The 18,598-nt window shown below is 62.4% G+C and overlaps 1 protein-coding gene across 1 annotated transcript; it reads right to left on the bottom strand.

The window, feature by feature from the left end:
* Nucleotides 1–4,551: 4,551 nt before the first annotated feature.
* Nucleotides 4,552–11,489, bottom strand: CABP7 (calcium binding protein 7). Its single transcript, XM_074159702.1, has 5 exons — nucleotides 11,381–11,489; nucleotides 7,146–7,289; nucleotides 5,624–5,736; nucleotides 4,822–4,975; nucleotides 4,552–4,679 (listed from the first exon to the last, which is right to left on the bottom strand). The coding sequence occupies exons 1-5, from the start codon at nucleotides 11,487–11,489 to the stop codon at nucleotides 4,552–4,554; spliced, it is 648 nt and encodes a 215-aa protein (XP_074015803.1).
* Nucleotides 11,490–18,598: the final 7,109 nt, after the last annotated feature.

Here is an 18,598-nt window from a genome sequence, read left to right as displayed (position 1 = left end):
CGTAAAACACAGGTGGCTGCTCCGCGCTCTTCCTCGCTGCCCCGGAGACGAGCTGCTCGTGATGCAGAAACTCCCAGTAAAGCCTAAAAACCGAGCACCGGAGCGTTGCCCGCCTCTCCGGGGGGAAGCTGAGAGGGGCTGGCGATGGGGGGGGTGTTAATTAAAATCAGGTTTTCCTGCAAAACCTCCTGCGTTCTCCGGCCGCCGGGGCCGAGCCGAGCACCGCTCGCAGGGTGTCATCGTGTGCTCACGGAGCCGTGTAACTCCCAGGTGCTTGTCGGAGCCTGTAAATTCCGGGCGTTTATGGGGGTGTATTTTACAGCGCGGTGTCAGGAGATGTCATGGGGAGATGTATCACCGCCCGGGGGGGGGGACGGGGACGGACACGCAGCCAGCGCGGCGCGGGGAGAAAGGCCGTTTGCGGCGGGGAGGAGGGCACCGGAGCGGGACAGGGCTCCCGGCCCCTTCCATTGCTCCCACCCAGCGGTACCCAGCTCCCCAGGGATGCTGCGGGGACATGGAGGGCCCCGCGGGACTCGGCGTCCCCGGCAGGTCCCGGGGTGGGGGGGTGAGGAGCTGTGGCCCGACAGCGACGGCAGGAGCCAAAGTGCCTTTTATAGAGCGGGAGTAATTTATCGGGAAGCTTTTAGGGAAATGAGCAGCTCCTGGGCCCCTGCCAAGGCACAGCCCCGCTGGGCTCGGCCCCGTGTCCTCTGGCAGCTCTTACTGGGAGAGGAGGGGGGACTGGGACAGGGACAAGGTGGGAAGGGGGATGGGGACAGGAAGGGGATGGGAGTGGGGACAGGGATGAGGACAGGATACGGACAGGGTTGGAAATAAGGATGGGGATAGAGGTGGGAACAGGGATGAGGACAGGACAGGGATGGAAATAAGGATGGGGACAGGGATAGGGTGGGAAGGGGGATGAGGTGGGGACAGGGATGAGGACAGGACAGGGTTGGAAATAAGGATGGGAATGGGGACAGGAATAGAGATGGGGACAGGGATGGAGATAGGGACAGGGATGAGGACAGGGATGGAAATAAGCATGGGAATGGGGACAGGGATGGAGATAGGGACAGGGATGAGGACAGGACAGGGATGGAAATAAGCATGGGAATGGGGACAGGGATGGAGATAGGGACAGGGATGAGGACAGGATGGGGAAGGGGACGGAAATAAGGATGGGAATGGGGACAGGAATAGAGATGGGGAGAGGGATGAGGACGGGATGAAGATGGAAATAAGGATGGGACTGGGGATGGGGACAGGGCAGGGTTGGAAATAAGGATGGAAATGGGGATGGGGACAGGGATGAGGACAGGACAGGGATGGAAATAAGGATGGGAATGGGATTCAGGACAGGGATGGAGATGGGGACAGGGATGAGGATGGGACAGGGATGGGGCTGAGAGCATCCCACGCTGCTTGCAGCACCAGAGCGAGCGATAACCTTTACCAACTTCTTCCCTTTCTCCCCCAAACCCACTTCTCAGCGCCGTGACAATCTCAGCCCTGCAAACCCTGCCGGTTTCGCTCTGTCCGGGGCGGGGGGGGGGACACGACACACACCGAGGGCAGCACCCACGCAGGGTCCTTCTCCCTCCCACCTCCCCCCGCCCACGGCAGCCCCGCGCCTCCCTTCATCCCGCTGCAGCGCTCGCATGCAAAGATTTATTATTTATTATTTATTTTTTTTTTCCCTTTCCTAGCGAGCGTTTAATTAAATTAGCGGGGAGCGGGGCCGTCTCGCAGCAGCCGCAATGAGCCGTCCCCGGCTGCGGCAGCGCGGCGCGAGGCCGGTGCGTGGGGAACGTGGCCGGGCCCCCGCTCTGCCCTGAATCGGGAGCTGCCATCTCCGAACCCGCCTGAAGAAATCCGTCCTCCCGCTTCCCATTAAAATTAATCGAGCAGCTTTGAAAAGCTGAGCTTGGGGGATCACATTATGCCTTTTATCTAAATTTTCTTTTATGTTATTGTATTTTCTAGCAAATTAAATTGTCCTCTTTTTCTTTTTGGCCCCCTTATGTTTATTCACGGCATCTATAATAGACCTGGTTAAAAATATATATATATATATATATGTACACACGTATCTCTGAGGCCACGTGGCTTCCTTTGGAAATGCCGGTTCATAAAAAATCAAAACTTTTCTGCGGGGAGATGGATGCAATTTCATTACGGGCGCGGAGCCTCCCCCACTTTGCGAGGCAGCCGAAATGATTTCATTGCCGAGGAGCACTTCCCATTTTCATTTCTCATTTGGACGTTCGGTTCAATTTGTTTGATAAATTATACGAGATCCAAAAAAAAAAAAAAAAAAACCCAAAAAAACCCCAAAAAACCAACCACCCCCAAATCCAAACCCCCCCCAATCAATAAAACGCAGCCGATTCTTCCCGGCATCCCAAAAATGGGGTGTTCCCCCCCCTGCCCCGTCCCGGTGCTGGGGAGGCCCGTCGGGAGGGTGGGGAATCCCTGGAAATGTGGTTTCCCCGCGTGGGGATCAAACAGGGCTCTGGGGAGATGAAGCTGGGGTTACCCCAGCCCCGACGCCCCAGGGATTGTCCCCTCCAGCCCCATTCCCCAATGGAGGGGGGGGGGGAACCCCCCTCCCAGCACCACCCATGGTGGGGGGCAGCAGCTTTACCCGCTACGCTGACGGCACCGAGAGCTTCCCCTGTTTTTATTTATTATTTTAATCTATTTGTCATTAAAAATGCATCGTTCGGGGGCTCGGGGAGGGCGATCCATTAGCCGCCCCCCCCCCCCCAGCACACGCAGCCGTGGTTGCGTGAGCGTGGCCGTGTCTCCATTAGCGGGACGGCGTCGCTCAGCACTGGGCAGGGGGGAGAAATTACACCCCTGGCCGGGTCCCACCGTGGTGTAAATCAGGAATAACAGGGATGCTCCCCTCCCTGCCGGCCTCGGGGCAGGATCCCCAGCCCGGCTCGGGGATGCTGACACCCCCCTGCCCCGCAGAGCATCTCTGAGCCCCCCCGTGCCCCTCTCCACCATGGACCAGATCCTGGTTCCCCCTAAATTTGCCATTAAGGTGGGGGAAGGCGCTCCTGGGAAGGCGCTTACGCCGCGTGTTCTCCCCGTCAAGGCACTTTTTAAGGCAAATGGTCTTAAAACATTCATCAAATGCTGACATAAAATATCAGGGCAGGGAGATGAAGGGGGGGGCGGGGGGGGCGCAGAATAAAACCACTCGGTGCTCGCACCCACCCCCAGGAAAGGACGGGATCCACAGCCCAACCAGGGTAGGAGACACGGGGGTGTAAAGCCCCCAGAGCTGGTCGGAGCCACCGGGAAGGAGCTGGGTCCCTTCCAGCCCCAGGTTTGGGGCTCCAGCCCCTCCAGGATGCTGGGGGGGGGGGAGAGGGGGTGTCACAGACCCCCAGCCATTGCCCCCCTCCCTTGTCAGGACGACTCAACCACACGTTGACAGCGGCTCAGCAGCACCCATGGGCGCTCCCATGGCCCTACACCCGCCTGGCACCCATCGTCCTGCCCCATCGCATCACCCCCCCTCCCCCCCCCCGGTGACACCCCCCCCCCTCCCCTCCCCAGCATCGCCAGGAGCCCCAGCAGCCCAGAGCACTTCAGAAATCCCAGTTTTATTTCAGATCGGAAATAACCAACCAGGAAGAAAGGAAAAAAAAAAAAAAAAAACAACAAACCAAATGCAAAACCAACTCCAAAGAACGAGAAACGGCCCCAAATCCGAACCAGTCCCGTGCCCAGGTGGGTGCTACATACAGGCTGGGGGGGCTCGGGGTGTGCAGGGCGGGGGGGGCTCCCCATCCTTGGGGTCGCTCTGGCCCTTCCCAGGGGTGGGGTCGGCTCAAAGTGCATCAAGCGGGAGGTCAGCGTCGTCCCCCCCCCCTCCATCGGGCAGGTGGGGAAACTGAGGCACAGCACAGGGATGGGGCCGGGGGGGGAGGGATGGGAGAAGGAGGGGGGGGGAAAATCCAGCCCTTGGCAGCCAAGTCCATGCAAACGCTCTCATCTCAGACTAGAAACCGTCTCAGGCGCGTGTATTGCTTAGGGATGATTTGGTTTTTTTATCATAAATATAGAGCTATAGACGCTAGTATCGGTGTATCCGACGGGATCCTGCGCCCCGGGGGGGGGGACGGGGACGGGACAATCCGCCCCCCGGGGCGGGGAGGGGGCAGCACACGGGGCTCCATGCACGTTACATGCACTTACGGTTGGGTTGTGGGTTTGGTTTTTTTTTTCCAGCGAGGGGTGGTTGGTTTGTATTTTTTTGTGGGTGTTCGTGTGTCTTTATCAAAGTGTCCATGTTCTGCAAACAGCCATGCGATCCCATCGCCCCGCGACAGCGGGGGCCCGCCGTGGGTCCTCCCCCCTCCTCGGGTTTGCCCCCCTCCCGGTGGCGGGGGGATACTTGTGTCTGATTCCAGTATATGTGTGTGTGTATATATATATATATATAATCTCTATACTCCCCGCTATCGGTGTGGCTCCCCGTCGGTGGCCGGAGGCAGGCGCTGAGGGGGGGGGGGGGGGGGGTGGCCCCCGCTACTTCATGCCGCTGCGCAGCACCTGGTTGGCGGCGATGAGCATCACGCTGATGATGAAGGCGATGGCGAAGGCGCAGATGAGGCTCTTCCGCACGCAGGTCTGCCGGATCTGCTGGCTGGAGCAGGCTGGGGGGGCAGAGCCGGGGGGTGGGGGGTTACCCCACGTTCCCCCCCCCCCCATACCCTGGGTACCCGCTGCCATCCCCGTGGCGTCGGGGCTGGGGAGGGATTGGGGGGGTGTTTGGCATCCCCGCTGCCTGGCACTCACTCTCCACGTCGACGGGGCACTCCTCGGCCGTGCCCATGTGGCTCTCCTCCTCCGTCATGATGATGTTCTCGATGTCCTTCATGGAGAGGTGCTCGCAGAAGGTGTCGTACAGCAGCCGCTTCAGCTCGTCCACCGTCAGCTTCTGCATGTCGCACTGCGGGGAGCGACGGGCAGGGGGCTGACCCCACGGGCAGGGGGACACAGTGATGCTGTGGGGTCCCCCTGGCACCCTTGGGTGTTGCGTTTTGGATGGATCTCCCCCGTTTTTGACGGGGAAAGGGCTGGTCCCCTGGCAGAGGGGAGCTGGTGGCTCCCAAGGACACCCAGTGGGTGCCCACCATCACACTGTCTGCCACCCCGTGCCACGGCAGGGACAGAAAAGCCTCAGGCTGGTGTCACCCTGACCCCGACCCCAACCCTGACGTGAGACTAAGCCTGACCTTTCCACTAACCCTAACCTGGAGCCTGAGCCCGATCTTCGCCCCTCACCCTAATCCCAACTCCAGCCTTGAACCTAATCCTAACCCTGACCCCAACACCAAACCTAAACCTGACCATAACCGTGATCCTAAACCTAACCTTGAGCCCAACCCTTGGTCACCTTACCCTGACCCTAACCTGGAGCCCGATCCCGACCTTCACCCTCACCCCAACTCCAGCCCTGACCCTAATCCTAACCCTGACCCTGACCCGACCCACGCCCTGACCTTGACCCCAACCCTGACCTGTGCCATCCCCTGCTGCTCTCAGGGAAGCAGGTCCGGAGGTGCTGGCCCCCAGATGGGAGGTGGGGGTCCCCTACCTTCCAGAAGACAGTGTCGAAGTCCGTGCCGTGGAACTTCTCCGGGATGCCCGAGGTGGACAGCTTGGGCCCCAGTAACGTCACGAACTCCTCAAAGTCCACCTGCCCGTCGCCTGTGGGACACAGAGGCTGCTGTCACCCCCTGCCCGGGCATGGGGATGTGTGTGACACCCCCCTATCCCCCCAAAGGGTCCCCATGGGGCTGCCTGGGGGTGGGGACACCCTGCCTGGACTCGGTGACGCTGTTACCCACCCCTGCGCGGCTGTGGGTGGGACCCTGCTCCAAGCCTCAGTGTTTTCTGGGGGGGCCTCCCCTGCTGGGCTTGGTGACACCCTGCTCTGGGACCACCTTGGGGGGACCCTGCTCCTGGGCACAGCACTGTGGGGGCTCAGGCAGCACCCAGAGACCCCCCCATCCCACCCAGGGGTCACTAATATCCACCCGCAATGGCACAGAGCAGCAGTCGGTATTACGGGACCTTGGAACTTCACCAGCCAGGGACCCCCAAACTGGCAGGGGACCCCCAGTACCAGCCAGGACCCCATGGCTGGTCAGGCACCTCCAACACCAGCTGGGGACTCGACTCCAACACCAGCTGGGGAGCTCCAGCAAAGTTAGGGGGTCCCCCAACATTGGCCAGGATGCCCGATGCTGGCTGGGGTCCCCAGTGCCATCTGGGGACCGGCTGTGTTGACTGGCCCCCCCCACCGACCCACCCAGTGCTGGCTGGGGACCCCCAACACCATCCAGGACCCCCAATACCAGCTGGAACCGCAACTCCAGCTGGGACCCCAATGGCAGTTGGGGACCCCCGTGGTGGCCGTGGTGCCGGGGGGGGGGACACACACTGGGAAGGGACGGGGTGCTGCCGGGCTCCTGTGGCTGCGGAGGATGCTGGTGTCGGGGCTGTCAGGCCGGCACTAACGATGAGTAATGAAGGGAGCAGCGGCTTTGGCAGCGCTGCCGGAAAGGCTTTTAAAGGGGGGAGGAGTGGGGGGGGTGGGTGGTGGAAAGGAAACCAATAAATTAACGAGCTCTTTAAGGTCCCGATGAGTGCGGGAGCGACAGGGAGAGGCTGCTGATGGTGGCGGCGAGCGCTGGAAGCACACGGCCAGCCCGGCCTGCTGGGTGGTGGGGGCATGGCCCGGGGTGCAGGGTCCAACCCAGGGTGCAGGATCCGACCGACCCAGGGTGCAGGATCTGGCCCCAGCAGCTGGGTCCCAGCAGGTTTGTGGAGCCGGGAGAGGTGCCCACTCCCTCCTGCAAGTGCTTCAGGATCGTTAAATCCTCCTGAACAAAGCTGTGGTGGCGATGATGATGATGATGATGATGATGACAGATGAGCAGGAGGCTCCGACCACAAGGGAGAGCCTGGATCGGGCCCTCCCGCATCCCACATCCCACATCGGGTCCAGCAGCCACCAGCCAGCGGGGCGGGAATTGGGCAAATGGGCTGTTTCACCAAAGGGAGGGTGTCGGTGGGGGGGGTCCTGTCCCCGTCCTGGGACGGCGGGGTCCTACCGTCCATGTCGAGGCGCTGGATGATGACTTCCAGCTCCACCTCGTTGGGCATGTAGCCCAGGGAGCGCATGGCCGTGCCCAGCTCCTGCTTGGAGATGAAGCCGTTGCCATCCCGGTCGAACACCTTGAAGGCTTCACGGATCTCTGTGGGGGGAGGATGGGGATCAGTCCGGTCAGCGCCCCCCCCCCCCCCTCCCCAGCCCCGGTACCCACAGAGCCCCCATGGGCATCGCTGGTGGCCCCAAAATGAACCACCCATCCCTCCGGGCACAGTGGGGTTTCCCCTTACAGAGGGGAAACTGAGGCACGGCAGGAGGGACTGCCACCCCTGCAGGGACCACAAACACCCCCCCAGGTGACACTCTGTGTGTGTGTGTGTGTGTGTGTGTAGGGAGGGGTCCTGGTAGGGGGGTGTTATGGGCTGGGATGTGATGGGGGGGTGTAAGAGGGTGTGAGTGGATGATGGGTGTTTTGGGGTGGTGGTTGTGGGGGGGGGGGTACCAGGAGGGGTGTGCAAGGTGGCATGAGTGTCTGTGCGCACACACGCACACACAGAGTGTCCCCATCCCCAGCAGCTCACACCCCCACAACGCCCCCCGAGAAGGGTCAGACCTCCCCAGGGGGACCCCAACGCACCCCAAGACCTTTGCTCCAGCTCCAGCCACCCGCTCGCAGCGCCCACCCTGCCTTCGTCACCGCAGCCGAAACCCCACCGCCCTGCCCCAAAAATGCCCTCCTGGGACGTGCTGGAGCTCAGGGTCCCCACCAGGGTGGGAAGACCACCCAGTGAGGACCATCCCTGTGCCCCGGCTGGTGGCACTGGGAGGGTGCTGGGTGCTGTGGGTGCCAGCACCCACGTCCCCCCCCAGGGGACCCTGCACCCGTCCCAGGGTTACAGCTGCGCTTCGGCCAAAAATAATACCAACTCCTGCCAGGGTCACTTCGGTGCTCAGCCCTCTCCCCTGCAAAGGGAGATGGGGAGAAAATGCCAGGATTTGGGGTTTCTGGCTCAAAAAGAACCCCGGGGTCGGGGGGCGCGATCCCTGCGGGTGGCAGGGAGAGGCTGCGCCCAGCTGGGAGGGCAACAGGGAAACTGAGGCACGGCGATGCCACGCCGGGGGGTATCGCCCACCCCAAAGCCTCCCGGTGCCCAGCGGCTCCATCCCTCCTCCCGCTGCGCTCGGGGGCTTCGCTCCTTTTTGGGCCCATTTCAGCCTTTTTGATGCTTCCCGGCATGCAGAGCTGGAACCAGGCTGGTGGGAAAGGAAGGACCAGGCGAGTTTGTGTCGGGAATGTCGGGAAGCCAGGCCGGGATGTCGGTGCCCTCTCCCTTCGCCAGGCAGCAGGAACGGGCAGGGCTTTGCCGGAGGGGATGGCGCTGGAGGAGCCGGGCAGGAGAAACAGGGGCTGAGGAGAACAGCTTTTTGGGAAAAAGAACCCCACATTGGGTTGTGCTATCGATCCCCGGCACTTGGGGACGTCCCCGCCCGGATGATGGCCCATCGGTGACGTATTCCAAGGTGTTTTGGGGGAGTTTTGGGGTTTTTAGGCTTCCCAGCCTGATGGCTAAAGCGTCTCCGTGGTTGGAATCACTGCCTGAGCCAGGGGGGTGCTCCCCCTCCGGCCCGGGCACCCCCAGAATTCATCCTTCGAGGATGTTCATCCCAGATGGTGGTTCCCCGTCAGCCAGCTCAGGGTGCTGGGTGAAAAGCAGGGACATGTCCCGACAGTGGCCATCCCGATGGGATGTGTGTGTCCCCCCGCCTTAGCTGGGGCACCCCAACCCTCCCCGGTCGAGCTGGCAGCTCCCAGCCCCACCGCGGAGCCGCGGGGAGGCAGCTGTGGGGCCGGGAGGGCGGCTGGGTGTCACACAGGTCCCCCCAGACCAGAGGGTGACCCCCATGGGGAGGTGGGAGCGGGTGGCAGCACGGCCCCCCCCCCACCTCCGCCACGGCGCAGGTGTCTGGCGCCCGGTGGGGTCACCTTGGGGCTCCCGCCGCTGCCATCGATCCCTGCGGCGCCGCGGGGGGGCGGCCACAGGTGGGGTGCTGGGGGGGAGCCCCGGGCTGGGAGCACCCGGGGGCCTGCCGGCACCCCACAACGTGCACACACAGGCGGCGAGTGTGAACACACACAATCACACGCGCTGCAGTGAGGCTGTGCACACACACACACACCCCAGTGATGCTGTGCTTGTGCGTGCACACACACGGACTCACACACAACCACCTTGCAGTGATGCTGCGCTTGTGCACACACACACAGCCACCTTGCAGCGATGTACTTGTGCACACGCACACACACAACCACCTTGCAGTGGTGCTGTACCTTTGTGTGCACACAGGCAGACACACACAGGGCCACAGTGCAGTGATGTACTTGTGCACACACACACAACACCCCCTCGCAGTGACGCTGCACTTGTGTGTGCACACACATGGACGCACTTACAACTACGGTGTAGCGATGCTGTATTTGTGTGTGCACACACAACCACCTTGCAGTGATGCTGCACTTGTGCGTGCACACACATGGACACACACTCACAACCACGGTGCAGCAATGCTATATTTGTGCTTGCACACGCTCACAACCACCTTGCGGTGATGCTGTACATGTGTGTGCGCACACGCAGGGCCACAATGCAGTGATGTACTTGTGCACACACACACCTTGCAGTGGTGCTGCACTTGTGCACACACACACACACAGCCACGGTGCAGCAATATACTTGTGCACGCACACATAGCCACACAACCGCCTTGCAGTGACGCTGTACGCGCACGTGTGCACACACGCAGACACACACACAGAGCCACAGTGCAGTGATGGACTTGCGCACACACACACAACCACCTTGCAGAGATGGACTTGTGCACACACACACAGAGCCACATTGCAGTGATGTTCTTGTGCATGCACGCACACCCCTTCGCAGTGCTTCCGTACTTGTGCATGCACACACACACACTCCCTCTGCAGCAGGGCTGTGCGTAGGAACCCGTGCTGCGCTGACGCTGTACGTGTGTGCACACACGCTGCAGCGGGGCTGTACATGTGCACACACGCGCTGCAGTGATGCTGCCCATGTGTATACACACACACACACACACACATCCCCCGCAGAGAAGCCGTGTGAGTGATAAAGCCATGTGAGCACACACGCAGGATGTGCAGTGGGGCTGTACAAAGGTGTGCGTGTACACACTCGTGCACACACACGCACACACAACCCCTGCAGTGAGACTGTAAATGGGCGCAGAAGCGCACACCAACACAACCTGCAGAGCTGTGCACACACACCTCCTCTTGCACACCCAGTGTGAGCCCACGTCCCTGCCTGCCCAGGGGTCCCAGCCAGGCTTCGGGGCCAGGCCCCCCTCACCCCTCAGCCTTGGGGCTCCGTGCCTCAGTTTCCCCACAGGGAGCTCCCAGGGGAGCCCCCTCACCCTCTCCCGAAGGCGCAGCGGGGCCGTGTGTGGGGTCACCCCGTGCCTCAGTTTCCCCTGTGGTGCCGGTGCCAGGGGCAGCGATGGGGGCCGGGGTTGCTGCAGCCCCTTTCCCCCCGTGCCCAGCAGAGCGGGGCTCCCCGGGGACACCCCGAGCCTGGGGGGTACCGGTAGCACCCATCCCACCGCCCCGGCAAACTTTTGGGGTGGAAAAATCCATTCTGGCGACAGCGAGCTGAGACCGGCCCCGCTCACGGCACGGGTGGGCAGAGCCCCGCCGCCCGCTCCTCCCGGCCGGAGCCCGGTGGCACCGGGACTGCGTGGGGCCGCCGTGACCCGGGTGGGGTGACGCGGGTGACAGCCGCCCCCGGGGCCCCCCGCTCCGCCAGCCACTGTCATATTATGACAGCGGGGAGGGTGGCCCCGCCACGCCGGGGCGGGGGGGGGGTCCAGCCCCGCTCCGCCACCGCCGGTCCCTGCTGTGTCATATTGTCACAACGGCGACACCGGGGCCGGGACCCCCCCACACACACCCCTTTTCCCCCCCGCCACCCTCTCCCGCTGCCCGGCTCTCTCCCACGCTTTCCTTCCTCCCCTCCTCCTCCTCATCCATCCAGCCGCATCCCGCTCGCCTTCAGCCTCCCCACGGCGCCGGGTGGGGGGGGGGGGACACACCGCGCACCCCGACCCACCTCCCCCCCCCCGCAGCCCGTACCCCACCATGGGATGGGCACCCCCCACCCCGGTCGTCGTCGTCCCCCCCCCCCCCCCCCCCAGCCCGCTCACCCTCCAGCTCGTCCTCGGGGATCTCCACGGGGTGCTGCTCGGCGAGGATGTTGGGGATGGTGTAGATCCCCCGGTACATCAAAGCCGCCGTCACCGGGTGGAAAGGCATCTTCGGGGCTCCCCAAAAGCCAAAGTTTAAACCCAAATCTCCTCGGAAGGGGAGCCGGTACCGGGGGGGGACACGCTAAAAAACAAGTTACCGGTGCCCGCCGCCCCCCGCCCGGCACCCACCGGCCAGGGTGGGCCGGGGCTGGAGGGCGCTCCCCGTCCTCCGGGGCCGGTGGCGGGACGGGGCTGGCGGCGGAGCCCCTCACCGGGGAGTCAGGGCGCGGGGGGGCTCCGCGCCGGAGGAGGCTGGGGGCGGCCCGGTTCCCCCTGGCACATGCCCGCCCGAAGTGGAAACGGGAGGTGAAAGCATCCAGGCACCGGCTAAATCCCGGCGGCGGCGGCGGCGGCGGGGGGGACGGGGCTGGCCATGCCGCTCCGGGGCCCCCCCTCCGCCAGCCCCGGGCCGCTCACAGCCCCCGGAGGACCGCTGCCACCGGGCCACGCTCCCCGGCGGGGCCCGGCATGGCGGGGCCGAGGCCGAGGGCGGCCTCTTCTTCTTTCCTCTTCCCTCCTCCTCCTCCTCCTCTTCTTCTTCCTCCCCGCTAAGTGTCCCGGGCAGGGCCGGGGCTCGGCTCCCCGCCGCTGGCTCAGCCCCCGGCGCCGCGCACACGTTCCCCCCCCGCCGCCGCCGCCGCCGCCGCCGCCGGCAGACGGAGCATCCTCGGCCGCGGCCCCGGGGAAGCGGCGGCGGAATCCAGGGAGAAACGGCGGGGCCGGGCGGGTTTTGAACGGTCCCGCCTGGCAAATGGGGCTGGGGGCGGGGGGGGTGGGTGGGTGGTGGTGCCTCCCCCTCGGGGGGTGGGTAATGAAGAGGGGGGGGGGTGGGGAGGTGGGGGGGAGTTGCGACAAAGAGGGTGTCACAGCCACCCGTCAGCGTCCCGGGCCGGATCCTGCCCCGGTGCTGCTGGGGGGGCTGGGGCACCCGGCCGGGGGGTGCCGGGTGGCGGAGAACGGCAGCTCCTTGTGGCACCCCGTGTCCGGGCAGTTGTCACCCCGGGGTCCCCGCACACAGCACCCCAAGGCTGTTATCACCAAGTCCCCGGACCGGCGCAGCCATCACCCCGAGGTCCCTGCACATGGCGCCCTGTTCCTGGGGGAGCCATCAGCAAAGGGACCCCACGCACAGCAGCCCGAGCTGCCACCACCCCGAGGTCCCTGCACATGGAGCCCCGTGCCCGGGCAGTCATCGGCCCAGGGTCCCCATAATGGGCACCCCAGGCTGCTGTCACCCCGAGGTCCCCACATTCAGCAGCCCAGGCCATCACAACCCCGAGGTCCCTGCACGCAGCACCCTGAGCATCACCCCGAGGTCCCCAGGGTGCTGCGGGTGGCAGGGACACCAGGGACCTCCTGCTCCCACACCGGGGCGAAGAGGAGCCATGGAAGAGGAGCAAAGCGGGGCCGGGAACGAAGCCCTCCGTCCCCATTTCCAGTCGCCCCCCACTTTCCTCCAAGCCCCAATCACATTTTTTTGCCTCATTTCTCCCTTTGTCATCAATTAATCACGGTTGGGCTCATAAACCGGGGCAGGTCCCCGCTGTGCCACGTCCCCATGGCACCCATGTCCCCATAGCATCCGTCTGCGCTCTGGTACCTGGGCTGGGATGCTGCCCAGGACCTGGGACTTCTCTCCCACGTCCCACCATCTGCCTGGCATGGCTTCTCTCCCTGGGGATGGGGATGGCCACAGCAGACCCTGGCCCACCGGGAGATGGGGGTCACGGTGTCCCCCATACCTTGGTGGCATCTCTCTTACCGGGCATGGCAGCGTGGGGAGGCTGCCAAAGCCCCTGGTCCCCACCAGAGGCTGCTTTGGGGGGGCTGTGGTGGGAGGGAAGGGGTTGTGGGGGGAGAGGGAGAACATCCCCAGAGCCGTAAGGGGGTGGGAAAGAGAAAAGGGGGATGGTTGGCACCTCTCAGGTGCTCATCCCAGCGCCGAGGATGCTGGAGAGTGATAGGGAAACTGAGGCACAGCTGGACAGGCTCCAGATGTGCTTCTCGCGTTGGGACTCTCACAAGAACCCCTAAAATTTTGGAATTGGGTTCCTGCCGCTCCAACCCCTTCATTAACCGCCCCCCGCCCTCCCCCGAGGATCCCCCGGCCACCTGCTCAGCCTCGGCCGTTGCCTCATTCGGTTCAAGGCTGCCGGGAATTTGGGGGCAGACGGGGACTTGGTGGCTCCAAACATCCACCTCCAGCGGGGACCCAGCACCGGGGCTCCCCAAAAACCCCTCGCCTGTCCCCAGCCGCCTCCCGGCAGCGCTGCCGGTGCAGCCGCCGTTGGTTTTAACCAGCTGGGGTCCCCTTTAAGCTATTTTTTAGCTGGGAGAAATTTCCTTCTCCGGCAGCGGAAAAGCAACCCCAGCCGCGCTCCCGAGCTGGGGAATTTCAGGGATAATCAAATCCCCGATGCTCCCAGGTGTCGGCTCCCGGGGCAGGATCCTTCCTCCTGGGATGTCACGGCTCGGAGGTGGCTTTTTCATCCTCCCCCGAGGCTCGGGATGGTGTTGGGGCACATGGGGAGTCTCCGGTGTCTAATACTGCGGTTGAGCTCACGGCACGGCCCTGAAGGGGAGGGTGGTGATAATAATAAGGGACTTTTGGGGAGAAAGAAGCCCCAAAAGGCAAAACAGCCTAATTGAAAATCGTCTCCTTTTTTCTTAGGATCAATTTCCTCCTCAATGTTAATGAAGTCGCCCTCCCAATTAATTCTCCGTTTGCCCACCGGAGGCCCCAGGGTGGAAACTCATTAATTTCTCACCGCCCAAACCCCGGCAGGAATAATATGGCAGATTTCTGGGCTTTTCCCCACACCCCACACCCCTCCCAGGAGATCTCCATGCTCGGCAGCATCGGGGACCTGTGGGAGCATCCTTCCCCGCGGAGGGGGGGAACGCAGCCGCTCCGTCCCGGCTCCGCTGCTTCATCCCTGGGGATGGAGGGCGTGAGCGGGCGGCGGCATGGGGGAAAAGCGAGAATTAAACAACAGCTTAATGGCATTTGAAGTCGTGATTGGTTTTTTGCTCATTAGGGATCCTCAGCGGAGCGGTTTCGGTGTTTCTCCGGAGCCCGACTGGAGACCCCCATCCCGCTCGACCGCACCACCCTCTTCCTCGCGGGATGAAGGCTGGGACCTTACTCTGGTACAGTCTGCGCCGTCACCCACCGCTCTGGCCCGCAGCCCCTTTGCTTCAATTTTCTCCCTTATTTTGGGGCGAGAAGTTCTGAATTAGTTTCCTCGGCTCTCAGTCCATCACTGCGCACTGTGATGATGGGATGGAAGCAGCAGCCTCCCCAAACCCCTGGGATTCCAACTTAAAATCCCAGCCACAGCTGAGTGATTTGCACATTTCCCACACCGCTGGGACGCTGCAAACGTTCCTCTTCGTAATTCCTCCGTTATTTTATTCTCCCTTTATTTTACCAGGGGCTGGGGCCAGCGGGTCAATGCCACCTCTCCTCCTGTCCCTTCGTCCCTCCCATGGTGGCAGCATCTTCCTGACACTCGCGGGTGGTACCCTAATTAGCTGATCCTGCTAACGAGGCAGGAGAAGCGCAATCCAGGCCTGGTGTTTTGCATCTTATTTGCAGCTTTGCGAGGATCTTGCTCTCCGGAGTGCTTGCTCCCGGGTTCGCATCCCGACATCATCCTCTTTATTTCTCTCAGGAAGATTTGGCGGGGGGGGGGGAAATTAAAAGGCATAAAGCCCCGCTGGCACAGAGGCGGGGCTGGTTTATCTTTAATTTAATCTTCTCATCCCCGTTTATAACTGAGCCTGCTTCCTCAGCCTCCCCTGGCAGGGCTGAGGTGCTCTCCTCGCTCCCCGCCATCCCCCTGCCCAGCAGAGACTCCTCTGCTGGATCCTCTCCCTGCCCGGAGCGTGTCCTGCCAACTCCATTTCTCCGGGCAAGTCTGGGCTCTGCCACGTTCCCCAACTGAAATTCCCCAATTGTCCTTGGTGAGGAGAGAGGGAATGTGGCAGGGATGGGATGGGGATGGAAGAGGATGGGGATGGGGATGAGGATGGATGAGGATGAGGATGGAGATGGAGTGGGGATGGGGACAGGGTTGGAGATGGGATGGGATAGGGATGAGGATGGAGATGGGATGAGGATGAGGATGGAGATGGGGTGGGGATGGGGACAGGGTTGGAGATGGGATGGGATAGGGATGAGGATGGGGATGGGATGGGGATGGGATAGGGATGGGGTTGGAGATGGGATGGGATGGAGATGGGGATGGAGATGAGGATGGAGGTGGAGATGGGATGGGGATCTCTCACAGGGGTGCGGACCAGAAGGGATGGGGATAGGATGGGATGGAAAAGGATGTGGATGGCATGGGGATGGGGACAGGATAGGATTGGGATAGGGATGGGGATGAGGACCCCTCACAGGGGTAGGAAAGCTCTCAGGGATGAGAAAACCAGGCAGAGATGGGGATGGGATAGTGCAAACCTGGGCTGGGTGCCCCCAAATCCCCCAGGACAACCCCATGGATAACTCACCCTGTGGCAGCGTGAGGATGTTGGGGTGGGGACAGCACCACAGTGTCCTCCGGGATATAACGTCGCTCACGCTGAGCACAGGGAGGGGACGTGAGTGGCCCAGGGTGGCCGTCGTGTCATTTTAAAGTCACCCGCTGGCACCGAGCCCTCGGAGACGCCGGAGGCATCAATCTCCCGGGGCCCTTGCTGTCAGCTGGGTATTTAGTGAAATGTTTCTTAAATGAACGCTTGATGGAAGAAGAGGGATGGCTGCATCGTACCCAGCCGCAAGGTTATCCCTGCCGCCGTGCCGGCTGCCAGCTCCCAGCGCCCGCCGTGAAACCCGGGGAGGGCGGCTGCGATAACCCACCGGGGGGGATTTGGGAAGCGCTACCTTGCAGAGCCCTGGCCGTTCCTGCACCGGGATGTATTTCGGAGCAAATCACAGCCACGATGGGGGAAACGCCGGGCGAAGCTCTGGGCAGCTGGTGCAGGATGGGAGGGAAGGGAGAACTGGAAGGGCTTTTAGAGCCCCATTTCATTTGGGAGCCCCATTTAATTTGAGTTCTCAAGGGGGAAAAGAGCCCCTCCGTGGGAAGAGGCAAGACTTCTGCTTTCATAAAGTTTTCTTTATGAAAGCTGGGAAAAATTGAAATGAGCCTGTTGTTAGCATCCCTCCGAGCGGATGCAGCCCGGGATGCTGAGGGCGGCAGTGATGCCACTTGCCAAGAGACGGACTGGGGAGACAGCTCCCAGAGACCTCAGTCAAGGACTTTCTTAAACTCATTAACGGCATAAAAAAAGATCCGTGGGAAGCGCAGCCTGCCCGGGAAAGAGTGCGGTAGCACAGGGCGGGATCAGGGTTTTTGGAAGCAGCACATGAGAGGGGAGCAAAGGGCTCTGGCAAAGCCGTGCTCGGCCCCAGAGCCACCACGTGAGGGTGAAGCCATCCCTGACCCCACCTGGCCGACCTCCAGCCCATGCCCTCAGTGACAGCGGCAGGAAAAGGAATAAATGCAACAAAATCCACGTTACAGCGCCTGCGTGTCGGTGACACGGGTGGGTGCTGGCACCGGGCAGGTCACTGAGCAGCTTTTCTTCGCTACAGCCAACGCTGAAGTCAGATCCCAAACCGAAACCCTTGGCCGAGCATGAAGACCGTTGAGAAATGGCTTCCATGCCTCCCTTGCAGCGTCCCTGCAGCCCTTTCCTCTCTGTACGCGGCACACCAGTGAATCTCCTTGCAATGAGCTTTGCCTTCAGGACGTGGCTGTGCCGGGCCAGGCTCTGCTCCCATCCCGCTGTTGGCACACAGGTGATGCTCACCAGGAAACACGGGCAACCAGCCGTGCCACACCGGCACAGCGGGCTCAGGTAGCGACATCGGTTCCATCTCTCCAGGATGCTGTGAGCTGCTGCCCTGGCATGGCCTGGCACAATGACACCAGGGGCTGCTTCTGCCCAGTGCCAGGATGCCAGGACCTTGTGGCACCCAGTGCCAGGATGCCCCAGCCAGGCGGTGCCCTGCAATGCCCAGACCAGCAGTAGGCAACATCCCGGCAGGACCATGAAGATGCCCAGTGTCCTCACAGCAGATGATACTGTGTCCAAGTGGGAGAAGGCGATGGGAGCAGGATTCCAGTGATCCTGTTCTGGATCCGGCCCCCAGGATCCTGAGCAGCGGTGGCAGCAGATGCCTGGGGAGACTGGGAGGGATGATGTTGCCCAAGGTGATTACTAGGGAGGGAAAATTAATGGTGAGGGTGAAGGGCTGGGATCCTGGCTGGTGGGATCTTGGCCGAGGTGGCATCTCCTTCCCCAGGGCCATCTCCCTGTCAGGGCCATGCGCTGGTCGGCAGCGCTGGCTCACACTCCTCCATTCCTGGAGAAATATCAGCCCTTGTGCTCTCAGGGCAGCAGCTCCCGAGCTCTGCTGGGCAACGGCTGGTCCTGAGCATGTTTTATGGTCCTGCACCAAACCGTATGGTCTTGCACCCCACGACATGGTCCTGCACCCCATGGCACGGTCCTGCGCCCCGTCACACCTCGCCCAGCATCCCCCTGCTCAGCTCGAGCAGCCTCTGGCGATTCATCCTCCGCTCGCAGGGAAACTGGTGGTTGGAGCAGCTCCACATGCTTTTTATTTTATAGCATCCATACATTATCCCCTCCCCTGTGCTCTGTCTCGGTGGCTGAGGGGGCACCGCTGGTACCAGCTGGAGGTTTCGGCTCTGGACTTGTGGCTTCCCTGCCAGCAAATCTCCCTCTTAGCCCGTTAAGCCCCTAATTAAGCTGACAAGACACACGTCGGGCTTTTAATTACAGCTTTGCAGCAGCTGCACCGGAGGAGGCGTCGGGGCAGAGGAAGGTGCACTGAGCTGGCCAGGTCTCTGCCATGCTGCCTCTCCCCTCCCCTCCCCTCCCCTCCCCTCCCCTCCCCTCCCCTCTCCTCTCCTCTCCTCTCCTCTCCCTCCTCATTTCATTTTCTTTCCCTTTTTTCTCCCTGGAGGACAAAGGGCCAGGAAGAGGAAAGGGTGGAGGGACGCAGACGGCAGCACTGTGCCGGCCATCAGCCCGTGCCAGCAGGGATGGATGAGGATGGATGAGGACGGCGCGGGGCTG

The sequence above is a fragment of the Numenius arquata genome, chromosome 16 (genome assembly GCF_964106895.1).
Source record: "Numenius arquata chromosome 16, bNumArq3.hap1.1, whole genome shotgun sequence".
Classification (NCBI taxonomy): Eukaryota; Metazoa; Chordata; class Aves; order Charadriiformes; family Scolopacidae; genus Numenius; species Numenius arquata.
Note: the sequence above shows the minus strand (reverse complement) of the source record. Positions and strands in the feature narration are given on the sequence as shown.

Bases quoted from the DNA above. Each gene is read 5' to 3' on its own strand.
- CABP7 (XM_074159702.1), bottom strand. From the start codon at position 11,489: ATGCCTTTCCACCCGGTGACGGCGGCTTTGATGTACCGGGGGATCTAC. The intron at 7,290-11,380 runs GTGAGCGGGCTG...CTCCCCCCACAG, and splicing joins CCCCGAGGACGAGCTGGAGG to AGATCCGTGAAGCCTTCAAG. The intron at 5,737-7,145 runs GTAGGACCCCGC...TGTGTCCCACAG, and splicing joins CCAGCGCCTCGACATGGACG to GCGACGGGCAGGTGGACTTT.